General features: G+C 42.1%; 1 protein-coding gene across 1 annotated transcript in view; it reads left to right on the forward strand.

Annotated features, from left to right (window-relative positions):
• Nucleotides 1-17,091, forward strand: part of TAPT1 (transmembrane anterior posterior transformation 1) — a 64,835-nt gene extending 47,744 nt beyond the window's left edge. Inside the window, exons 9-14 of the mRNA XM_038533323.1 lie at nucleotides 2,666-2,775; nucleotides 5,538-5,597; nucleotides 5,975-6,043; nucleotides 8,885-8,961; nucleotides 12,330-12,490; nucleotides 15,009-17,091. Coding sequence (XP_038389251.1) covers nucleotides 2,666-2,775; nucleotides 5,538-5,597; nucleotides 5,975-6,043; nucleotides 8,885-8,961; nucleotides 12,330-12,490; nucleotides 15,009-15,226 — 695 coding nt within the window. The 3' untranslated portion in view covers nucleotides 15,227-17,091. The remainder of the gene's footprint in view (nucleotides 1-2,665; nucleotides 2,776-5,537; nucleotides 5,598-5,974; nucleotides 6,044-8,884; nucleotides 8,962-12,329; nucleotides 12,491-15,008) is intronic.
• Nucleotides 17,092-19,007: the final 1,916 nt, after the last annotated feature.

A 19,007-nucleotide genomic window follows, 5' to 3' on the forward strand; every position in this document is an offset into this window, starting at 1 on the left:
AAAGCTCTCGTTTCTTTGGAGATCTTGTGCTTAGAAGACCTATCGAGTATAGAAAGAGCTACATTGAAGTCACCAAGTATAAGTGTATTATTATCTAAGTATTTCTTCAGTTTGGTTATTAATTGATTTAAATATTTGGCAGCTCCCACATTCGGGGCATATATATTGAGGATTGTTAAGTCCTCTTGTTGGATAGATCCTTTAAGTATGATATAGTGTCCCTCTTCATCTCTCACTACAGTCTTCGGGGTATATTTTAGTTTATCTGATACAAGGATGGCCACCCCTGCTTTCTTTTGAAGACCATTTGAATGGTAAATGGTTCTCCAACCTTTTATTTTCAGGTTGTAGGTGTCCTTCTGTCTAAAATGAGTCTCTTGTAGACAGCAAATAGATGGGTCTTGCTTTTTTATCCAGTCTGAAACCCTGCGCCTTTTAAGCCCGTTCACGTTCAGAGTTACTATTGAAAGGTATGAGTTTAGTGTCATCATGATATCTATTCAGTGCTTGTTTTTTGGATTGTTCCACTGAACTTCTTCTTAAAGGGGAATTTTAAGAGTCCCCCTTAAAATTTCTTGCAGAGCTGGTTTGGAGGTCACATATTCTTTCAGTTCCTGCCTGTCTTGGAAGCTCTTTATCTCTCCTTCCATTTTGAATGAGAGCCTTGCTGGATAAAGTATTCTTGGTTGCATGTTCTTCTCATTTAGGACCCTGAATATATCCTGCCAGCCCTTTCTGGCCTGCCAGGTCTCTGTGGAGAGGTCTGCTGTTACCCAAATACTCCTCCCCATAAAAGTCAGGGATTTCTTGTCTCTTGCTGCTTTAAGGATCTTCTCTTTATCTTTGGAATTTGCAAGCTTAACTATTAAATGTCGAGGTGTTGAACGGTTTTTATTGATTTTAGGGGGGGATGTCTCTATTTCCTGGATCTGAATGCCTGTTTCCCTTCCCAGATTAGGAAAGTTTTCAGCTAGAATTTGTTCAATTACATATTTGGGCTCTCTGTCCCTTTCGGCGCCCTCGGGAACCCCAATTAAACATAGGTTTTTCTTCTTCAGGCTGTCGTTTATTTCCCTTAATCTATCCTCATGGTCTTTTAATTGTTTGTCTCTTTTTTCCTCAGTTTCCCTCTTTGTCATCAACTTGTCTTCTATGTCACTCGTTCTTCCACCTCGTTAACCCTCGTCCTTAGGACTTCTAGTTTGGATTGCATCTCATTCAATTGATTTTTAATGTCTGCCTGATTAGATCTAAGTTCTGCAGTCATGAAGTCTCTTGAGTCCTTTATGCTTTTTTCTAGAGCCACCAGTAGCTGTATAATAGTGCTTCTGAATTGGCTTTCTGACATTGAATTGTAATCCAGATTTTGTAACTCTGTGGGAGAGAGGACTGTTTCTGATTCTTTCTTTTGAGGTGAGGTTTTCCTTCTAGTCATTTTGCTCAGTGCAGAGTGGCCAAAAACAAGTTGTATTGGGAAAAGGAGAAAAAGAGAGGAGAGAAAGAAGGAAAGAAAAGAGAAAAAGAAAAAAGGAAGAAAAAAAAAGAAAAAGAAAGGGGGAAAAAAGGGGGGTGGGGGAAGCAAACAGAAATCAAAAAGCAAAAAAACAAAAAACAAAAAAAAAACACGGGGGAGTATCTTCTGATTCTGTATACTTTAAGTCCCTTGACTTCCCCTGGAACTGGTCCGTCTAGCTGGTCTTCTGGCGGGGGGGGGCGCCTGTTGTGCTGATTTTCAGGTGTTAGCTTGGGGGAGCTGCTCTGCCCCCTGCCTGGTGCAGGGCTCAGTGGGGGTTGTTTACCCGGTGAGGCCCCAGGAGGAACAACCCCAGTGGTGGGGCCAGCTCTGGAGCCCTGGATTCAGCTCCCGCAGTAACTCCGGAGCTCTCCGTCTGCAGGGCCTGGAGGCTCCGGGGCGGGGCCGCTGATCTGCTCAGCTCAGGGCAGGAGCGTCCTTGCTGTCCTGGGCCCTCCCGGCCTCTTCCTGTCCTTGGGGGGAGGCCGGATCCTGGGCTGTGTCCCGGGCGCCCTGTGCTCCGGGGCCTGCGCTGTTGGATTCTCGCTCCGGCCGCACAGCAGCCTCTCCGCGGAGCCGCAGCCCGAGCCCCTCCGAGCTGCTCTGGGTCCCGCCGTGCGCGCTGCAGCCCTTAGGGAGCTCGGCGCACTCTCCCGGGGCGCAGGTGTCTGTTAGTGTCCCAGGGAGCCTGAGGGCATCCCCGCCCTCCTGGGGACCTGCTCTAACTCCTTGCGGGCCCCTTTCCGCCGGGAAGGTTGGTGCAGCTCCTGCTTCTCTGGGACGGGGCTCTCCTGTCCTGGGGACACTCGCCCGGCCTTAGCCCGGCTCCTCGTGGGGCCCCTCCCCCTTGGATGCCTTTTGTTTATTTCTCCCCCCCGTCTTCCTACCTTGATAGAAGTGCGAACTCTTCTCACTGTAGCACTCCAGCTGTTCTCTCTTTAAATCTCAGGGCGAATTTGTAGATTTTCAGGATGATTTGAAGGTTATCTAGGTAATTTGGTGGGGACAGGTGATTTGGGGACCCTGCTCTTCCGCCATCTTGCCCCTCCTCCATGAGATTTCAGATTTTTGTGGCAGTCTATGATATTATAGTATATGATATTCTATTCATACTAAGAGATTTAATTGTTTCTTTTTCCCTATACTTTGTAGATCACCTCTGGGTGTTGTTTCCAGATGTCTGTATGGTGATTGCATCAGAAACTGCTGTGGATATTGTAAAACACGCCTTTATCACCAAGTTCAATGACATTACTGCAGATGTATGTATTTTAATAAGCAATTCAGTGTTTAATGTTGGCTTCTTTGCAAATTGGTATAGCCACTTTGGAAAACAGTATGGAGGTTCCTCAAAAACTTAAAAATAGAACTACCCTATGACCCAGCAATTGCACTATTAGGTATTTATCCAAAGGATACAGAAATACTGATTCGAAGGGGCACATGCACCCTTATGTTTTTAGCAGCAGCATCAATAATAGCCAAATTAGAAAAAAATGCAAATGTCTATTGACATTTGAATGGATAAAGAAGATGGGGGGGGGGTGCGCATGTGTGTGCTCTTGTGTGTACACGTGGGAATATTACTCCGCCATCACAAAGAATGAAATCTTGCCATTTGAACCACATGAATAGAACTAGAACATATTATTCTAAGTGAGATAAGTCAGAGAAAGACAAATACCATATGATTTCACTCATGTGGAATTTAAGAAACAGAACAGATGAACATAGGAGAAGGAAAGGAAAAATAAAACAAGATAAAAACCAAGAGGGAAGTAAACCATAAGAGACTCTTAACTATAGGGAATAAATGGAGGGTTGCTGGAGGGGAGGTGAGCAGAGGCTGGGATAAATGAGTAATGGGTATTAAAGAGGGCACTTGTTGGGATGAGCACTGGGTGTTATATGTAAGTGATAAATCACTAAATTCTACTGAAACCGGTACTACACTATGTGTTAACTAACTTGAATTCAAATTTTAAAAATAATTACAAAGGATATTTTCTAAAATAATGTTTTCTGCTTATTATTATAAAGATGTAAAATAAGCCTAGATTTACTCTATTTCTTAAAAGTACTATTTTGAAGTTAGATTATATTATTTTAAATTTCTAAATAATTTAAATTTAAATTTTAAATTATTGTACTACAAAAAGTATGTTATTTCAATATTGAACAGTTCTGGTTCATACTTTTGGGTAGCAGTATAAATTGGCCAATAGTTTAGGTCAGAACAGAGTGTCACTAACTCAGAATCATTATAAACTGTTAATACTGTCATAATCTATTTACTTAAACTTTTAAAAATCACATTGTTTCTATTTAAGCACAGACTATCAAAACTTTTATCTCTGGCTAGGTTTTTTTTTTAAAGTATTTTATATTTAAAAATTGATTTTTTTCTATGATTATAGATTTCTGAAAAGTCCTACAAGACAGAAGCCTTATATTTTTTGGTGAAAGCATTCAGATTTGCTTTATGTTTCAACCAGTTGTTCTGTGGAGTTTCCGCAAATAGATATGTGCTGTAGGCTCATCCTCCACAAAGCATGGTGTTCTGAGTGCCTTCCACGTTCCTACCTCAGCCCCAAAATGAATATTCATTTTGATAGTTTCCTAGATTTTATTTGGGTTGTACTTTGTCTTACCATGGTACTATTCAAAAGGCATAGATCGGGGATCCCTGGGTGGCTCTGGTTAAGTGCCTGCCTTTGGCCCAGAGCGTGGTCCTGGAGACCCGGGATCGAGTCCCGCATCGGGCTCCCTGCATGTAGCCTGCTTCTCCTCTGCCTGTTTCTCTGCCTCTCCCTCTCTCTCTCTCTCTCTCTCTCTCTCTCTCTCTCTCTCTTTCTCTGTGTCTCTCATGAATAAATAAATAAAATCTTTTTTAAAAAGGCATAGATTTAAAATCTAATGTGGTTGCAACTGCTACAATATGATTTGATTAAGAGCTTCGGAATGCCTTAATATACTTTTTTTTTGTATTTCCTTTTTTTTCTTTTTTCCAAGATTTTATTTATTTATTCATGGGAGATACAGAGAGAAAGAGAGGCAGAGACACAGGCAGAGGGAGAACCAGGCTCCATGCAGGGAGCCCGATTGGGACTTGATCCCAGGTCTCCAGGGTCACACCCTGGGCTGAAGGCAGCACTAAACCGCTGAGCCACCAGGGCTGCCCCTTAATGTACTTAAATACAGTAAGGTTTTGCATTCTTTTGTAAAGCAGCGATCAAGTAATTTCACCGTTTTCCTTTCTGGTTTCCTCAGTGCAAAATGGTTCCTTTTCATGGGGTCATTTTCTCAGCATCTGAAGTCAAAATTAATAAACTTACCTCAAGGGCAGCCCGGGTGGCTCAGCGGTTTAGCACTGCCTTCAGCCCAGGGTGTGATCCTAGAGACCTAGGATCAAGTCCCACATTGGGCTCCCTGCATGGAACCTTCTCCCTCTGCCTGTGTCTCTGCCGCTCTCTCTCTCTCTCACTGTGTCTCTCATAAATAAATAAATAAAATCTTTAAAAAAATAAAAAATAAAATAAATAAACTTACCTCAAGGACTTAGTGCAATTTGTAGTGAAATGACAGTTTATAGGGCCTTCGCAGCTTTAGGTTCTGGAACTCAATTTGGCATCTTGCTTAGCATCCATTTTTTAAATGAGGTGTCATTATCTTTATATAAACTAATAATTTTTTAAACTATGCATTTAAAATTTCAAAAATGTTTTATATGTATTATACTACTTAAAATAGCCACTCTTCCCCAAATTCTAAACTCTCAGGATCATAACCATTGACTATCTCTTTGAAGAGAAGTCTGTAAAAGGCTTGTGAACCTAAAAGTTGGAGCTGAGGCTGTCTTACCCTTAATGTAGGGAAACAGAGGCACACTACCCAGGTGTGTGCTTGGTTAGCAGCACCTTTTTCCTGGTTAATTATTAAACGTTTTCATCTAGAAAGTCCATTAAATCTTTGCACATTATATATTTGCACTGTATCACTTAATATTTCACTTGTTTGTCTTTAGGTCTACAGTGAGTATCGAGCCAGCCTTGCTTTTGACCTTGTTAGCAGTCGACAGAAAAATGTGAGCATTGTGTCGAAGACATAGTCTGAAATCTCCTGAACAGTGATTTGATTTAGCATGGAATATTGGTTAAGGGAAAGTTCCATAAACTTCAACTTCCTACTTCTCTGTTCTCAACACTGTTTACAATTTAGTAAAATAATGATAGTACTTAATACTAAAATAAGATATGATTTCTGTAGCATTGTAACAGTTATACAATTTTCTATTTAAGACTTCTTAAGAACCTGTAGATTTCCACATCATTTTACTCAATTACATAATAGTTGCCAGGTTTTCTTTTCATGCATAGCCCCACCTATTGAGAATGTTTGCTGGTGATAAGTGGAAGCAGACTTTTTAAATGCCATAAATCCTTCTCTCCTTGTTCTGTGCAGGCATATACTGATTACAGTGACTCCGTGGCACGGAGGATGGGGTTCATTCCTCTCCCATTAGCTGTTCTAGTAAGTTCATACTTTTTTTTCCTTTTTTACTATGAGATAGCTTTTTTCTGTGAGATAGCTGTCATGATAGAGTATTAAATGTATTATCAAGAAGTTTATTTCAGAAAGACTTTAAAAACTAAAGGTAAATAATTTGGAAGGAAATTTTGTCATTATTCATTTGGATTTTGAGCTGTTAATAGATAAGTAATTTTAACAAACATTTTATGTAATGGCTTTCCTAGCATGAGAGTACTCATTTTTGCTTATTCATTTGGCAAAGATTTTTCTTTTTGAACAGACATGGCTACTGGTAGGCATTGGTGTGATCATGTAAGCATGTATTAGTGGAAGTATAAGAAGTCAATCCAACATTTCTAAAAGGCAGTTTGACAGTATTATGCTTTGATGTAGTAATTCTAGTTCTAGGAATTCATCCCAAGAAAATAGTTATAAAAAGCACATGATGAATTATAGGCAATATTATACATTGCAGGGGCATTTATAATAATAAAAATTTGGAAAGAAATGAAATGGGTTAAATAAATTTTGGTGTGCTCCAATGAAGACATGGTCTCTGTCCATTATAGTTACTACTTTTACAATTTTTCCAAAGTTTTCACAGTGAAAATTTTTACTGCTATGCTCAGAAAAAATATATATATACTTTGAATATTTTAATGAATTGCTTGGAACAGCCTTGTAAAAAGTTACTAGCCACATTGGGCTGTAATAATGTTAATTAAGATTTGCTGGCTGCACCTGTATTTGATTATGTTCCTCGTTGGCTACCTAGTCTCACATCAAAACAAATGCAACCATCTTTTTGCCAGTGGACATCTAGAGTTCTCCTGTAGATGCAAAGTGTCATGAAGTCAACTAAGAGATGTATAAAGAAATTGTAAGTGATGCCAGCTGTATCATAGACCAGCTTGCCTGACCTTTTTTAGAGACCGGAAGATTAATAGATTTAATATTATGTAAATTTCATTGTGACTCTCCAGACAACCACATCCTAAATATTTTCTATAGTAACTTGTTTGTTACATAATAATATGGCTTTCTTTTGTTTGGGAAAAGGAGCTTCTAGAAGTTTTGGGAAAACAATACTTTAAAGAGTAAATTATTTTTAAGAGATTGATAAAATGTTAAATATTTCTACATTTGTTTCCTACAACTGGAAATGTGATACTTAGAATGTAAGGATACACCTAGGTTGCCTGATTTTTTATTTTTAAAAGTTTAGTTAATGATTAGATTTAAATATGGCCCTGCTTTGCCAAGTAATTGACTGTCTCGTAATTTATTTGCCAGAAAACTCTATTCGTAATTAGTATGGATTTTTTTAATTTAGTATTTTTAAAATTTTCTCCAGCCTTTTATTCCTGAAATGACTTTTTATGGCTGTTCTATCAAAAGATTTAAGCTTAACTGGTAATTGGTTAACGAAATGCTTCTGGAGTACCTCTTGCATTTTCAGAGGGGATCTTGCAGTTAGACAGTGATCCAGTGGGTTTTCTCCTGTAGCACTCTTCTCTCAGAGCTCCAAGTAACCTTGAACTTTGGCAGCCATCTAGGAGTCTTGAGGAATAGTCCATTAATAGTCTTTAATGCCCATGAGTGGCAGTGTTTCTCTCTAAATGTTACCTTATGTCCTAAAATGAACTCATATCCAGGAAAAGTAAATGATGCATTAAGGTCTCATGGAAATTACGCTTTGGACGTATGTATTTTAAAATTCCCTAATAATATATTAGATAAAAGTGAAATCATTTAAGCCTTGAATGCAGCAGCTGGCTTGCCTTCATATTAATCAGTAAAATCCTAGGGCCACGTTAATATCCATCACAAACATTTGTCCAGCAGGTTGTCTCCTCAGTACAGCATGTGACAGAGATGAGGACTTCCACGTCAGTCCTCTCATAGGGACCTTTGTTGAACACGAGACAGTAGTTCTCTCTCCACCTAGTTATTCTTTCACTAAAAGCATTTGTAAAATGTTGTTTAAAACGTATCTTATGGTATTTATTTAAGACCCCTCAGTAGAGTTCCACTTGATGATAACCTAACCTTGCTGGATAAGGCCCCTTATTTTCCCAGACTTTGCATTTCTGTGTAGCAGCCCCTGGACCCTGATGTGTGGGTACATTATTAAGCTGAACCTGATGTATAAATATTTTCCGGTGACAGGCCCCACCAGATTTATTCAGCATACTTCCAAGGACAGTGCTGTTCCTCCTACATTTATGTGAGATAAGTAAGAAAACATGTTTAACCATGACTATACCAAAGAGACCGAAAATTTTCATCTTTTAAATAATGAATTTTGTAATATTAGTTTTTTTAAAACAGTACAAAGCTCTTAAGGCTCCCTTTTCCCTCTTCCCCATTAGTCACTGTGGGTTCCTAAAAAGAGTCAAGGAAAGACCAAAAAAAAAAAAAAGCAAGAATAAGGGAAGTGCCCACCACATAATGCTAGCTCTGGTGGGGACAGATGCAGCAAGATGAATCTATTTGTATTTTCCAGAGTGATTTTTCATTTTCAAAATCAGCTGACTTGACTCTCTGTGAGGTACAACTACACGTGTCATTCACGAACCCAGATAGAGTGCCTGACCTCAGTGTCAGTGACAGCTGAACCGGGCATTAGCCATAGGCATCCTAGATTTGCCTACACAGAGGTTTTCACGTGCAGCCAAATATTCTCATATGAATTGACAAATCTAGAACTACTTGGATTTAGACAAAGCCCACAGGAGTGTGCCCAGAGTGTTGAAATCAGCATGGAGAAGTTTATATTTAAATATTAACTAATAACTCTGTGGTTGTGTGTTTTTGTTGTTTTTGTTTGTTTCTGGCTAGCTCATCAGAGTCGTAACAAGCTCAATCAAAGTGCAAGGAATTCTGTCTTATGCCTGTGTCGTACTCTTCTATTTTGGGTAAGATTAACAGTTCCTGAATATATTTTTGGTTATACCATAAAGCATATATGCAAGATGTAATGGAAGCTAGTAGCATCCAAGTCAGCCTGCACCCCTTCTTACTGTCCCAGGGCTCCCCTCACAGCACGTACCTCCAGGTGGGTTTGCAGTTTGGTGAGACTCCGTGATGTATGCTGCTTTTTGGTACCAGTGTAAATGGCACCTTAGGGTTGATTTTAATCTTTAGTAGAATCGTTAAAGCTCTTGCTGCTTAGGATTTCAGTTGCTTTCCTTTTTCTTTCACAGTAAAATCTGCCATTACAATCAGACATTTTTCTGGGTTTAAAAACATCTTTAACTGAGTTGATCCATGGGGCTCTCCCCACCAAGGTTTTGCTCAGGTTCTAGGAGTTAGGCTGCCCCCCGTAGCCATCAGGCCTCTGTCCCTGCAGTGTCCCAAGCCATGTCATCAGTACCTTGATTGGTGGCTCTGGTTTGGGCCCGTAGGAAATTGTGTTGAGGCAGAGGGCCCAGGACTTGATTTCTCCTAGAGCCTGCCCCTTCTTCATATTGTGGGGACTGACTCACAGATCTAAAGCCCAAGGAACCATATAGACTGACCTTGGGTTTTGACCTTAAAAACCTAAGACCCTCCTTCTGTGGTACAGATACTTACACAGTGCTCCCACGTTCTTGGTTCATCAAGGGCTGTTGCTGTAATCGCTTCCATCTTTGTTTAACAAAGTATTCTTGTGTGTGTGTGTGTGTGTGTTTACTTAAACTAGGAAGTGAAGCATGTATATGCAACTTAGAAAAATCTTTGTTTAGTTATAGTTGTGTGTGTAATTCACCACAGTGGACGTGCTTTAATCTAAATGACTGAAAATTCGTGCCTCCCCACCCCGACACCTCATCACTGGTCCCCCTGTAGCCCACAGAAGCACAGCTGCTCACTGACCTTTCCACTCAACTAATTTCTCTCTCTGAGCCTCAAATCAGGGTAGTACCTGAGTGTCCCCTTCTTGAGAATCTTACCCAAACCACCTGGTCAGTGAAGCTGTCTCTATTCTCTCACCCCACCCAGCCCAGGACTCTCATTCCAGTGCAGATAGGTCAGAACTCAGTTGGGCCTCTTGGTACCTGGTGCTGTGCTTTTTCCCCATGGCCCAGTTCAGCCTCTTTCCCTGCAGACCTACTGTGGCTGGCAGCCTCCACCCGCCTCATATGTTCAGCCCTCCTCAGTGAGCACCCGTGGGTACAGGACCAGGGGCCCTGCCTTTGTGGCCCTGCAAGTCTAGTGGAAAAATAGGCAACAGCCAGAAAAGCAAATCTCCATAAAGTGATAGTTGGCAGTAAGCTTCAGGAAGAAAAATAGAGTAGTAGAAGGAGATGGCGAACAACAGAGGGGCCTGCCTCTGAGCCTCTCTGGTGAGCTGGTGTTTGGTGAAGACCAGATGGAGTGAGGGAGAGAGCCACGCAGATGCCTGGGAGGATGGCACGCGCAGTAGAGGCAACACAGGACAGGCCTGACAGGAGCAACAGTGGGGAGCCTGGGAGGCTGGAGTCCAGCAGTCCAGACAGAGCGTCACAAAGAGGACCCTGCAACCCCGGGAAGGGCTCAGGTTCCAGCTGAGGGGAGGAGGAACCCTGGAGGCTTCCAAGCCGAAAAGGCCAAGATCCAGCTGGCTCTTGGCCAGGACCACTCTGGCGGCTATGTGAAGGATAGGCTGGAGTGTAGCAGGAGGAGAAGCAGACCTTGGGCCAAGTCAGGAAGTGGTTATGGTCCTCCCTGGGAAAGAGGCCCATGGCCACCACTCTAGTGGTAGCAGTGGAGTGCTAACAATTTGTCATCTGGTATATATTTTGAAAGGGGAGCCAGACAGGACTTGCCAGTGAATGACTGGATGTGAGGTGTAAGGGAACCAGAGGAATCAAGTGTGATTGCAGAGTTTGGGGCCCAAGCAGTTAGGGTAGTGGCATCGCCATATTATGATGGAGGAGCCTGTAAGAAACACACACGGGTGTGATTTTGTGTAATTTTCTGTTTTGCAAGGCTGCGTTGGAATCGAGTTCAGGCTTTAGTAAATTTGAAATCCCATTAGCCATCCCCAGTGCAAGGTCGGGGAAGCAAGGCAAAGTATGAGTAAGGAGTTGCAAGCAGAGTTGGGTCTGAGGGTAAATTGGGGGAGGAGGTTGCACGTGAAAATCCTTGGGCCGTTATCCAGGTGAGGTCCTCCCTGGATGTTTGCATTCTTAACTGGGGACAGTGAAGGAGACCTGTTTGCTTGACCTCTTCCTGACCCCCTCCTCAGACTCGCCCCCACTGACTCACAGATTCCTGTAATTGCCAAGATCTCATCTCAGCCATAAAGACGGCAGCTGCCTCTGCACTCACTGTAACACTGCCAGTGAGGTCCTTGCTGCTTTGTCCTGTAAGACCTCCCTTTGTGAGAAGATACTAACATGAAGAGTATTTTTTCAGGATTTTTTTGCCATATTTGTATCAAATACCTTAAAATATATACATTTGGTTCCCATAAATTCTACTTCTGGAACTGTAGCTATCTAGGCATTTATCTTAAGGAAATACAGATTTAGCCTAAGTTTTCTGAATTAGAAACTTTTAAATAGAAACAAAATATTAGAAATAACCCAAATATCCAGAAATTAAGGCCTTTGGGGGCCTTTGTTATAACAGCGTCCTTGAGGAACATTAACTGGTAAGGAAAATATTCATAATAATACGTAGTTATGTAAAACAACAATAGCATTTAATAGCAAAATTGGTTGACATCTCTGTGTGCCAAGAACTGTTCTGAGCACCAACTGGAGTCATCTCTGGATTACTGGTTAAGAAGTGCACTCAGGTCCACACAGGTTCGAAGAGATGAGTCAGGATTTGAACCCAGACACTTGGTGCCTAGAATCTGCCCTGGCCCCAAACTCCAGCCCCTACTGCTTTGTAAAATAGACCCCGTTTCCAGCAGTGGGAAAGTCGATAAAAGTCATCACAAAAACAACCAAAACATTGTATACCACATGTCACAGTGAGCAGTGCTGGAGGATGGAATTATAAGTTGTCTTGTTCACCTACATTTACTAAAGATATTTGTTTTGCGGTGAAAGAATAAATGTTAAATGATTTAGTACCAGGTAAAATTTCTAAGTGGTACAATTTCTTCTCGTCATGAGAACTAATGAATCGATCAAGCGTTTTCCCTTGTGGTAAAGAAGCGTCACGGGACACTTGCCCATTCCAGAAAACGGGGGCCTCTAGCTCCCGGGCCATGCACCTCCCCTGGCCCCAGGCCCTCTTATAAGAAGCGGGGGAGACAGCGTTTGCATTGATGGAGATGAATCCCAACCATGGTTGTTTCTGCTTGTAGGTTGATATCCCTGAAAGTACTTAATAGCATCGTGCTGTTGGGAAAATCATGCCAGTATGTGAAGGAGGCCAAGATGGAAGAGAAGCTATTTAATCCACCTCCAGCCAGTGCACCAGGCAAACCACCTAATAAATCACAGAACAAATGTAAACCCTCTCAAGGTATGTTTGGTTCCTCCCATCACTTGTGTGAATCATTTAACAAAGAGTTAATGGTCTAAATTCTACCTGATAAAAAAAATCACTGGTGGATGTTTAGCAATGCTTTCAAGATTTGGTTTCACTTTGCTGAGTTGTCTTTAGCATATTTATTTTAGATCTCCTTGCAGAGACACATAACCCAGTGCTCTGAGCTTTTACAGTTATTCATTGTCCAGGAGATGATTGTTGAACACCTATTACATGACAGACCCAGGAGTATAGCAACAGGGAAGAAAGGCAGCGCTGATTCTGACTTGGAGGGTGGGTGGAGAAAGTGAGGGGGCAGTCATACTGTAGAGAAGACTAAGGCCGGATGGATCTGAAAAGGGGAGTGTGACTGGGAGTCGGGAGCTCCCCCAGCCAAGGGGACAGCACCTTCCCAGGAGGAGCACCAGCAGCACATGCAAAGGCCGAGGGAGGAACCTGCTGGGTGTGTCGAGGGACTGCAGAGGTGCCATGGGAGAGGGACTGGAGAAGGAATCAGAGGCCACCCTGCTGCCTGTCGTGAGAACTATCTTTCACTGTGTGGGAGGGGTCTGTTTCAGGGTTTGGAGCAGAGACATGACCCAGCTGACATTTTAAAAGGATCATTCTCCAGCTTTGTGGAAAGAGGACTCAAGAGGAATGAGCGCAGAGGCGCAAGGGCCAGCGGGGAGGCTGCCTGGCTCAGAGCAGGGCTTAGTGGTGTGAATAGGAGAGCTGGCCAGATTCCGGAGAGACCTGGAAGAGCACAGGGTGTGCTGATGAGGTTTTACAGTGTGAGACCCAAGAAGTGAAGGATGATTCCAGAGCTGCTGGCCTGGAAGATTTGGAGGAAGAAGTGGGACACTGATGTCATTTTTGCCAGTAGATGGCAGTTCCCTATTGTCATGATTATCTGTTCACGTGACTTTTCATTTAAATGGTTTATTTTAAATATGTGGAGCTGCTGTGTGCCAGGTAATACACTCGATGCTAGAGATACAAAGGTAAATAAATTGTGCTTGCAGGGCCTCACAGACTGACGGAGGAGATAGCAAAAGTGGATAATCCAGACAGGAGAGTGAGTTGTAGACAGGCTTGGAGAGGACAGGAGAGGGCCCCTTCCTGGAGGTGGTGATGTCTGAACTGAATCTCAAAGAACAGAAGAAGTGGGTCCCAGTGAAGATGGGGGAGAGGACACTTCAGGAATGGACCAGCATGAGCTGAATCTGGAGGCCTGAAAAGCAGCCAGGGACGTAGCAGCTCAGTATTCTGGATGTGACTTTTGCTGTGGGAAGGGGCCAAGTTCAGACTGAAGGGAGGGCCACGCTCATGCGTGCTTCCTAGAGAGCCAAGAGTAAAAAGTCTTGTATGACCACTTGAAAATAGTTTTTTTCATAACAAAGAACATGCAAATACTCTTAGTAATATGGGGTTGCCTTCGTTTCAACTGGGTGATGGATAGTGGTCCACATGTGTTCTGTCTAGCTAGGCCCCTTGGACACTTTAACACGTGAGTACGTGTTTGTCATGGTGTCGGGGAGCCTTCAGTCTGACGGGCCGGGGAGATAAAGCTTTAAGTGCATGTCTCAGTTCAGGGCCATTGGATCCAGAGCCACATACTAAATGCATTTTGGGCGAGTGTCTGAGTATCTGTATAGGGTGTTCTGGAGGGTAGGAGACCACAGACCAGACACCATCAGGAAGGTTTTGCAAGTCAGGTGGCTCAGGTTCAATTCAAGGATGAAAAGAAGAGCCGGCTCTCAGAACAGCATTGTGTTGGTTATGTTCTAGAAGAAGCAAAGGACAGCAGCGGGGTGAGGGCACAGGAAAAGAGACTCCGCGTGCATTGTCACTCGTGGGGGTGGTTTCTGCAGATGTGTACATGTGTCAGCACCCATCAGATGATTCATTTTAAGTATGTGCACTTGGCGTGATGTCATTTTTACCCTGATGAAGAATGTGCGGTTCAGGCCCCAACCCAGCTGTCCCGCAGATCAGGTTCCAGGATTCCCAGCACCCAAAGTAAACATTCAGGTTTTGTTGGTTGGTTGGTTTTTGCCTCTGTTTTGGACTTCCCAGAGGTGAAAGGCTAAGTCTTGCTCAGGCAACTACACAGAAGAGGTCGGATGCCCTACAGTCTGCTTGTCCCTGCCGTCCAGAGTATAGGAGCCAAGGCTAATTTTTCAGGCCACAGACATGTTTGGACTTGGCCGTGTAGGAGGGAGTTTGTTAAATGGGAGTCCTGATCTTTCCAAAATCAGGTAGTAGTGTTATCCGTGTGACACAGTTCACATAACAGCCCTTCTATGAAATTTTAATTGAACAAACAAATGGCATAGCCACTGAGTTTCAACATAAACCATGGCCGCTTATATGCCGCGTGCTTTTTTGGTTGTCACTTGCTTTACTTAAAAGGATGGATGATGGACACTTTTTTCCATCCCACTCTTTTGGTAAACTTATTATAAGTCGGGGGGAAATTCTTTTCTGATTAGCTGGATCTGCTTTTCCACAGAAGAAAACCTGTCTGCTTCAGTTACCAGCCAGCCCGTTCATCCCAAGGAAAGCGTCGTACCGTTCCTTGTGGCGAGCAGTTCTGACCAGTTTCTGACGACTCCAGACGGCGATGAGAAGGACATAACGCAGGAGAGCTCTGAATTAAAGCACAGATCCTCGAAGAAAGATTTGTTAGAGGTGGACAGGTTCACAATCTGTGGAAACCGAATCGACTGAACTCCATGCCTCCCGTGCCCAAGATGCCGGGTCCCGGGCAGGAGGTGCAGAAAATGGCACTTAAATATTTATTTAAAAACTTAAATTATTAATGGAAAGCGAATCTTAGTATCTTTCTTCCAGTGATGGAGTCTGGCTGCAGGTTGGGTCACAGAACCTCGGCGGCCTCCAGCCTGGACTCTGGGGACCTGCCGGGCAGGAGGAGCCCCTCGTGCGTGGCCGGGAGCAGTCACTTCCAGGCCCGCGATGCAGCGTCAGCACCACCCTGCTCGTCCGTCTGCGCTTCCGGAACATCGAGGCCTCTCAGTACAAGGATGTACCTGGAAAACTGTGAAGCTTTTACCACATTACCTTTCCAGTCCCATACTGTTTCCACAAACAGTTTTCAAACTGTACTTCATCTGCCAAAGCATTAAAAAGAAAAATGGTAATTAAACTTAAGTCAAGATAAATGTTCTTACCACCAGAATAATCCTTGAAGATGTGTCTGAATTAATCAGAATAAAAGGCTACCTAAAATAATTCATGATGAATAGTAGCATTTTATAGGGAAAAAACCCCTAAGCTGGTTTGTTTATTTAAAAAATATTCATTTAATGAAGGTGGTTATGCATCACGGAGAAAATGTTTCATAATTTTTCAGTTTACTCTTTAAAGCAAAATGTGAGCTGTGTATTGTTCAATTGCAACGGATAAAATAGAAATACCCTTACAAAAGGCACTTTTATACTGAAAAAGAGCAGTGTTAACTTTTAATGTATAGTTAACGGGTTTCGCTTTAAAACTAATTGCTTCATAAATTGTTGCAGTTCAAAGGATGTGTTGAAGGGGCTGAAGAATTTGTTGGTGTACAAAATCCAAAGGTGTCAACTTTAACAGAGTTTTTAAAGTGACAGCTTTAAATATTCTGAACGATTTGGGCAGCATCTTGCTTGGGCTTGCAAAAGGCGTGAGCCCTGCTGACAGGAGTGTCCAGGGGTGTTCCCAAGCTGGGGGCAGGCGGCCGTGTCTCTGGGGTGTGTGTGTGGAGATGTGTGTATGGACACTGGGAACAGGAACGAAAAGGTGCTTTTGGGTTTTGAGATTTATTCTGTTTAATTACTAGTTTGTGGCCTGCATCATAGGACAAGTCATTTCCCACCACAGTTTTATCTTGAGAAAACTTTCTGCACTTTTATAAAAATTTTACAGTGTCTCATTTCAAAATGTGCAGATGTTACTGTTAACAGTCATTTCCTTTGATGTTTCCATGTTGAAGTTCGGCTCTTGTGCTGATACTTTGGGTATATGACATGCAAAAGGTAAATTTTAGGGGCTTCATCTCTTTCCTGGGTGAAATACAAAGCACGCTTTAATGTTTTGGCTTCTTTGGCCTCCATAGAAGTACAGAAGTAAATCTTAACGTTTTGCACTAACTAAAGAAATCTGAAGGTAATGTTCACTTAGGGTAAAAGGAAATCTTACCTAAATGCTTTTGTGAAACCAGGAAGTATTTTAAGTTAAAAATGAAAAGATTTGTGTTTTGTGTATGTTTCAATGAAGCCCCATCATAGAATTATTCTTCTATCCATCTCTTCGCCACCAAAAGGAACGGAATCCACGTGAATGGACTAGTTTGGGGAAAACTTTGCCAAACGTAGCCCTGATCAGAGCAAGAATATGATTTGGGTTTATCTTTCAATTCAGCTTGAATTATCCTGTTGTTATTGTGCTGTCATTTTCAGAAGATTTCATTTCCTTTGCAGAACCTATTGGGAGTTCGGAATGATGTTCATTTCTTCTGTTAAAATGGCATTCAGTACTAATTTTATAAGTGCATCTTGTGTGAAACTCAATAAATTCAATTTTGTAATCTTTTTTAAAAAGGTCACTGAATTTATTTTAATAATGTTTACTGTTATATTTGCTGGAGTAAATACCCACTCTGTAATAAGAATTTTACTTCTAATTTACAAGTGACAAGACTGTTTAATATGACTTCTTCTCTTAGTCTTAATGGTAGCAAAATGTTGGATTTTTGTCCTGGGGTGGAAAAGGCTAGTACTTGATCATAGAACATTTCATATCTATCAGCCAATGGATGTACAGGTGTTTTGAATCTCACACAGTGTGTTTTTCACATCTGAGAGTCAAGTTCAAGACAGTACTTTGCTTTTTAAAATTAAGGCACAACTTAGGTCAGACTCTAATTTGCTTTATCATTTAAACAGTATAAACCCCAAGGGTCATTCAGGAGTTTATCCAAATTTTCTTTGTACGTTGTACTTCTGTACCTTGGCCAGCATTCAGACTGTACATTCATTATATGTATACATGGAAGAAACGTGTTGTAGTTAGATCCCCAAAACATTTCTGCCACTCCTGATAACTAGCAGAGGAGGGTATAAATTCACAAAATAATTTAAAATCACTACATTTTGATATGTTTCAGATTTATATCTATTCCTCCAACAGGGATTTATGAATCATTTTATGTGTCTGGGGCTTTTCTAGATGCTGGAATCAGCAATGAACCAAGCTCCAGCCCTTCTGGAAGGACCAACAGTAAGCAAGTCAGTGAAAGAACATCCCCTCCAGACACATTGCCTAATGACCATAAAACCTGGTCTGAAACAAATATGGTTCTTTAACATTTTATAGAAATCTTACTTTTTTCCCGTTTTTTTTTTTTTTTTTTGAAGATTTTATGTATTTATTCATGAGAGACACACAGAGAGGCAGAGACACAGGCAGAGGGAGAAGCAGGCTCCATGCAGGGAGCCCAGTGTGGGACTCGATCCCAGGACCCCAGGATCGGGCCCTGAGCTGAAGGCAGACGCTCAACCGCTGAGCCACCCAGCGGTTGTATTTTTGTAAAATAAAAGAATTATGTAGCAGTTTCACAGTACTTCTATAAAATAGAAATAGGATTTTTTTTTTTTTTTTTTTTTTTACACTACAGAGTGCCAGTTGTCCACCAAACTCTGTTCTGTTCTGTACACAGAGTTGCAGCCAAGCACATAAGCTGCCTTGGCAGTTCAGAACTACATCTCTGAGTCCTTGCTCTTCCTTCTGGGCTAGTGACATTTCTACCAAGGGATGGAAGTCAGAAGGATATATGCCATTATGGATCCCCTTCCACCCTCTCTTCCCTTCCCACCAACTGGAACCCAAAGAAGGTGTGACTTTGCCCCAACCATGCAGGTAAATGCTGTGCCCACAGGATGGCAGAGCCACAGGGGTGCGGATCCTGGGTCCTTGAATGCCTCTCGAGCAGAGTTGCCTATCGATGAGGGACACTCAGCTTAGACTATACATGAGAGAGGAATAAACACCTTTGTATCATAGCTACTAAATCTAGAGGGTCTATATTACAGCCCAAATTGATACACTAAGAAATCTGGAAGGGTCTACTTAGAGATCTTTAGATAAATGAGGTGTTTGACCTCTAAAACATACTCGTGAAAACACTCCATTCTCATACGTACTCTTCGTAAGGAAAAGATAAAGATGATTATGTCCCACTCATTCGGAGGTCAGATTCCCAGCACCCTTGGCCATCTTGAACTGAACCTTAAATTTGCTCATAAATGGCAAAGTCATGTTTGTTCGTGTTCTCTGCTGACCAGATGCGCCTTTCCCCTTATCGCTCAGGAAATTGTGTGCAGAAAGAGTGGATCATGGATATAATCAAAGAGCACAGAGAAGTGGAAGCAAAGAAGTTAATACATCAAAAGAGCAGCAAAAATATAGTCATCTGGGGCCAGATTGAGGCAAATGATTCTGAGCAAGTGATTGCTCA

The sequence above is a fragment of the Canis lupus genome, chromosome 3 (assembly GCF_011100685.1).
Source record: "Canis lupus familiaris isolate Mischka breed German Shepherd chromosome 3, alternate assembly UU_Cfam_GSD_1.0, whole genome shotgun sequence".
Classification (NCBI taxonomy): domain Eukaryota; kingdom Metazoa; phylum Chordata; class Mammalia; order Carnivora; family Canidae; genus Canis; species Canis lupus.